The sequence below is a fragment of the Tupaia chinensis genome, unplaced genomic scaffold, assembly GCF_000334495.1.
Source record: "Tupaia chinensis unplaced genomic scaffold, TupChi_1.0 Scaffold146445_1, whole genome shotgun sequence".
NCBI classification, from domain to species: domain Eukaryota; kingdom Metazoa; phylum Chordata; class Mammalia; order Scandentia; family Tupaiidae; genus Tupaia; species Tupaia belangeri.
The window spans coordinates 1678561-1684840 of NW_006206301.1; the positions used below are offsets into that span (position 1 = coordinate 1678561).

A 6280-nucleotide genomic window follows, 5' to 3' on the forward strand; every position below is an offset into this window, starting at 1 on the left:
CGTAGTCGACCGCGGTTCGCGTCCTGGACCCGGTGGCTTAAAACTCACACCGGGTGCGTGTGCGTGCGTGCCCAAGATCCCGAGAGGAGAATGGAGGAGAAGGGATTGTGCAATGACCATCCCCCCTGGGGGGTGATTTCTCGATTTCTATCTCTCTGTCTCTCTCTTGTCTGTCTGGCGAGCGCACGCACCCTATAGCGAAAACCTCGAAAAAAAAAAAAAAAAAAAAAAAAAATACCCTTTCCTGGCTGACCTTGCATTAGATATTCAGTACAGTGAGTGTTGAGGCTAGTGGTGACTGGTAATCCTGATGTGAAATTAGATGAAGCTTTTTCTTTTCTCTTGAAGTAAGCATTTCTCTTAAAAGAAGAACAAGAAGAAGGAGAAGAAGAAGAAGAAGGAGGGGAGGAAGAAGAAAACAACCAGGATCTCTTCCAAGGAATAATTAAAAAAAGGTCATATGAGAGTTTAAAAAATGGAATTGCCAAAATATATGAATGTGCAGATTGCAGATGTGACACTGCAAGAACCTCCCTCTATTTCTCTTGCTTATATATAAAAAAGAATATCTGTTATTACTAGATGACTTCTGTCTACTCTTTTAAAAAAGCATATGTACAATCTCTAAGCATATATTAAACTCTCCTCTGTGCAATTTCATTTAACATTCCTATGGCTGATCCCAACACAGTGCCTCCTGTAAGGTGCTCTTCCTTATTTGCATAGGTATAGGAGAAATGCCTCTTTTGCAGGGCGATTGAGAACAGGGCAGAGAATCAGCTTACTTATAGGGCTTGACAACGACTCCCTTCTCCCCACACCACAGCCACCAAAACAAACAAATGAGTAAATACAACAGCTTAGAAAACCAATAAATTGAACACGGTGTAAGCCCTGGCCCTGCCAAACTGAGACATTCCTATACCAATGTGCATTTGCCTTTTGGTGTTCTGTATGTTCCCTTATGAGCAAATTCTTAATAAATAGCTCCAATATTTTTATATGAAATATAAAGGTTCGAACCCTCCATTTACCCATATAACATTTGTAGTGTTTATTAATTCATTCCCCAGACATGCTAAAGCATAAAACCTATCAAAGTGCACTCAAAAAGGAAGTTGCTTTGTTGACCTAACATGACTCTGAACAGATGGGGACATGTCTCTGTGCTCTGTTGTCTCAAAAGAACCTGGTGGGACAGTTTGGAGTTCTCTACCTTTTCTGAAACCAGTCAGTGGTGGAGTGTTGAGGGAAGGCATGATGGCCCATTAACCTGGCTACAATCTTGACAGACAAGCAGTGACACACATATCCGAGCTGCGGTTTGTATTACATCCCTGAAAGAAGCATCGAGGCTTACCCAATGGCCACAGGTGCCAGTTCTTGACGGCTGTGGCAGTAGAGAATTTGCTGTGCTGCCTCTTGGGGAAGAGCTTCTTATAGGTCCCAGGAAGACTCCCAGATATTTCCCAATAGTGACAGCTGGATTTCCTGAACAGAGCTCGGGGCTGAAGTCTGCTGGTGATTTCCATTGCTGATCGCTTTTCGAGTTCATGCCATGTGGGGCCCTCCAAGCTAACAGCTCTACCATGGTTCAGCTTGGGGAGACTTCAAAACCAACCAAACAAAAAAGACATAGAAAAGATACTTGGAGTGTTGTTATTCTTACAACACATCATGACGTGTACTGCTCCAGGACGTCAAATGGAAAACAGGGAAAAGACTATTCACAATCAAAATAGGTACTGTTTTTTGTACAAATGCTACTCAATAACATGTAGCTTATGTTTTTTTATTTTTGTAAGTGTCAAAAAAATCTCAGAACTGGCATAATTCAGAAAGCTTATCAAAAGATGCCTTTCTAGGTAAAATGGGCTTTGTTGGTTTCATTGCTACAGAAGTCCTCAATTTTAAGACCTAGACACACAGCAAAAAAAAAAAAAGCTGACCTTTCTTTCAAAGGAAGAAAAATAGTTATCGCTGCTCTAGGCTGGATTCTCAGTACAAGCAGTGAGAGTGACTTTTTTTTTTTTTTTGCTGTAATTCCACCAAGGTTCCTAGAAGTGCTTTTCCAGAGCTTTGAACCTGTTCTGTTCAGAAGGAAAAGCTCTTTCCGACAATGGCAGCGGAAGGTGAGTGCAGGAGCGGCTGGAGCGCCAGCCCTCTGCGGGGGCCTATCAGTCGATGAACCTCTGGCAGGCCTTCTTCCAGCGGCAGGCGGTGCACCACATGTCTCGATTCTCCATCCCGTACACCTTCCGGCACTTCTTGCCCTCTCCCCTGGGCTTCCTGTAAGACAGGTAAGAGAGATGAGATCAGTGGCAAGGCTCCAGCCGGCACTGTTTAGAGAGCTTGAAGTCCCTTCAAAGAGTGAGAGGAAAGGTTAGGAAATACAGTAGAGGTTTTGCTTAGACCAGACTTAAACCGGTGCTGGATAATGTCACAGTCACTCCACTCAGCTGTTGCCACTTGCCATCATTGCCCTCAAGCTTCTCTTTGTCCTTTGGGCCATCTTCATAAAATTGACTTTATAAATAAGCAAACACAAAGAATGCCAGTACAGAGCAATACTGCTCTTTCAAGTTTCTGAATATGTACTTTCAAGGTTTTCCAAGTTTCCAGTATTCTGGAAGAACTTCTGGGAAAGACTCCTTACTTTATGTTAAAATTGTACCTTGTAGAGACTCCCATGTAGTAGACCGTGGTTTGAGTCCTGGACCTGGTGGCTTAAAACTCATGCCGGGCGCATATGCGTGCGTGCCCAAGATCCCAAGAGAAGAATGGAGGAGAAGGGATTGTGGCATGGCCATCCACCCTGGGGGGTGATTTCTCGCTTTCTCTCTGTCTCTGTGTGTCTGGCGAGTGCATGCGCCCTATAGCAAAAACCTCTCAAAAAAAAATTATACCTTGTGCATTTAATACAGAGGTTAATGTGACATGGCTCTAAATGGACCCAATAATCACCATTACCTATTCTGCAAAACACTTATTGTAAACTATCACCCTCCCCCCATTAGCAAATCTTTAATAGCTGATAGATGGGAAAAAAAAAACTGGAATAAAAAAGGGGTGTTTCGTCAACTGTATATAAATTTTATGGTGTCTCTGGTTTTTCTTTGTTGTTCTGTTTTTCAGTTCACTCCTGAGATGAGACATGCATTGTTTCAAGTGGCCATACCTTAGGCTGACCGTCCCTCTTGGAGGGGAGGACAGGACTGTGTGAGCGTGTTGTCTCTGCTCTCCTGGGCCCACTGGTTGCTGATGTGTTGGTGACACCTGATAAAACACATGGAAAACAACGTTGGCAGGGCAGGTCCTCCATCCATGGTGTGTTTAGCTTTGTCACCTAGGCAACTGAACATCGTGGGTGGAGATAAAATGCTACAGAGAGGGCCGGCAGGTAGTGTGATGGTAATGACACTGGATCCCCACATGGCTAACCATGGTTCAAGTCCCAGACCTGGTGGCTTGCTTCTCATTTTCCTTTTCTTTCTCGCTCTCTGTATGTCTCTGTCTGGTCAAATTAAAAGATAATGATAACAAATGGGATTAAATTAAAAAATATTTAAAAAAAAATGCTACAGAGAAGACATGTTAAAACAGATGGGGGTGATTCTCAGGGCAGAATGTAAGTGCATCCTCAAACAGAAAAGACCCATAAATAATTAATGTTTAAAAAATCTGTGACTTCATATCTATGCATTCTGAGTTGGCTACGATAATGTATTTTCACTGCAATTATATTTTAAACCTTAAAGTATATTCCCATCTATTTCATATAACCCCGTAAAGCCAGTTAAAGTAGAGCAAGCCTCACCTTTTAGAAGATGAAAACCCCTAGCATGGTTAAACAATTTAGCTAAGATTATATGGTGACAATGATACGAGGTGGGCCTAGGCCTTCTATTTGCGCTGTTAGATCACTCGCAGACACTAAATAAGTGCATTCTTGTATAAGACCTCCCCACGGCAGACTTTGGAGTCCAGACAGGAATGAAAAGCAAGAAGCAAAGAATCTTAGAAATTGCGAATGTATGCCATCTGTGTAATCTTTACTGAGCACGCCCCATGGGCCAGATATGCCTATGACAGTTTTAATTTCTCAACTGCCCGATGCAATAAGTACTGTTATTGTTCCCATTTTATGGATAAGGAAACCAAGGCAGAGAGTGGTTAAATAACCTGCCCAAGGCCGTGGACCCAGCATGGCAGAGCCAGGGCTGGATTGCAGCTTTACATGACGCCAGTGTGTGTTCACTCTGTCACATGCCTCCTCTCAGTCACAAAAATGGGAGGCCCCTCTTGTCCTCGATCCTCTTGGAATACTCACTTGGGTTCTTTGCATCACCTACTCCTATAACAATAAATATCTTCCCCACTCCTGGAATTCTCAGAAGCTCCCAAAACCCAATTTTTATAACAGAAGAGAAATAATATTTTAAGAAATTAAACAGTATTGCTATGTACAGAGAAGCAAGTGTTTAATAAATTAAAACTCAATGACTTTGACCAGCCATGATGGTGCAGCAGGAACACAGTGTTCGGCAATGCTGAGGCCGTCTGGGAAGGTCTCGGGTTCACAACCCCCGGTCTCCCTGTACACACCAGGCGTGCACGTGCATGTGGTTCTCGTGACTCTGACTGGTGGAGGCTGGGGGTGGACTGTGCTGTGGGGACTCTGCTGGAGTCTCTGTCATTGGTGAAGTAAGTAAATAAACTTAAAACAAACAAAAAAAGGAGTCACCTAGAAACCATAGACATGTCACTGCCAATCAGCAGTCACGGGGGCATTCCTCAGACTTACAGAACCAATGTTCTTTGGTACAGGTACTAGTCTTCCTCTTCTCTTTCAACATAAAGAAATGTACATCAGTGTTATTTCCCAAGATATTCAATTTAAAAATTATACTCATAAATACGGGACCAGCAGTTAGCGAAATGGCTATGTCGCTGGACTCCCATGTAGTCGATCACAGTGGCTTAAACTCACGCTGGGCACATGTGCATGCGTGCCCAAGATCCCGAGAGGAGAATGGAGGAGAAGGGATTGCGGCATGGCCATCCCCGCTGGGGGGTGATTTCTCGCTTTCTGTCTCTCTGTCTATCTTTGTCTGTCTGGCGAGCGCACGCGTCCTGTAGCAAAAACCTCTCCACCCCCCCCCAAAAAAATTATACTCATAAATAAAAACCTAACATCTTAACCCACTGTTGCCATGAGCCCGAATTATTCTGTACCATTGGTCTTTATGAGACATCTGGTGGGATGAGGACAGAAGATAGGAGTAACATACAACTTTTTTTTTTTTTTTTAATAAAAGCTTTGGAGTTTGGTATATGCATTTCTATGTGCATAGATATGTAGATCCTTCCAAGAGCAGAAGGTCCCTACTCCTGCCCCATAACCTGTCTAATTCTGTACAGGACACACAGTAACAAGCCGACTGCCTGAGCCATCCAGGGTGATCTACAGTATGCAGATGGATGTGCAGGAGAGCTGCATGTTCATCGTTGTTGTTTCAGTTAATAGGACAGTCAAAATAAGCACTTAAGAACTACCATACAACTTGGAGAATCCCGGGAATACTACTCATTTATTCAGAGAACCAGAGAAGTTTAGCTGGTAAGACTAAAGTACTAAGTTAGTAAGCTACTAAGTTGACGTACTACCTATTATTATCTACCACCTACTTCCAACAGCTGGGGATAATGTGGAAGGCTCTAGATGTTGCCATGTTGCCACAGCCTTTTGCATGGGGTGATATGAGGTTATCAGAGGCTCCTCATTCAGCAGATACGTATTAAGTGCTTACTATGTACCAGGCTCTGCTCTAGAGTCTGAGGATACAGCAGTGAGCAAAACAAAGCCTCTGTCCTCAGGGAGTTTATTTTCTAGTGGGGAGAGAAGCTCAGTGTGACTGTACTTGGACATAAGGCCTTGAAGAAAGTGATTAAGCTTGATTGAGCCAATATACAGTCTATTCTGGATGGAAAAATCTCATTTTGTATGCTATTATGAGGTATAGTAAATGAATATAAGTAAATAAATTTAAATTAAAAAAAAAAGAAAGTGATTAAGGTTCAATGGTTGATGAGAGTGGGGCCCTGATCCAACAGGATTAGTGTTTTTAGAAGACGAGACACCTGGAGGCAGGCAGATTTGCCAGCCTCCTCCTCTCTCTCTCTCTCGCTCTCTGTCTCTGTCTCTCTCTCCCACTATTATACACAAACAGAGGAAAGGCCATGTGAGACACAGTGAAAAGGCAGCCATCCACAGCCGGAA

At 43.1% G+C, this 6280-nt stretch overlaps 1 protein-coding gene across 1 annotated transcript in view; it reads right to left on the reverse strand.

The window, feature by feature from the left end:
- Nucleotides 1–498: 498 nt before the first annotated feature.
- Nucleotides 499–6280, reverse strand: part of ZNF704 (zinc finger protein 704) — a 198187-nt gene continuing 192405 nt past the window's right edge. Inside the window, exons 7-8 of the mRNA XM_006168927.3 lie at nt 3179–3276; nt 499–2289 (exon numbers count right to left, since the gene is read on the reverse strand). Coding sequence (XP_006168989.1) covers nt 2178–2289; nt 3179–3276 — 210 coding nt within the window. The 3' untranslated portion in view covers nt 499–2177. The remainder of the gene's footprint in view (nt 2290–3178; nt 3277–6280) is intronic.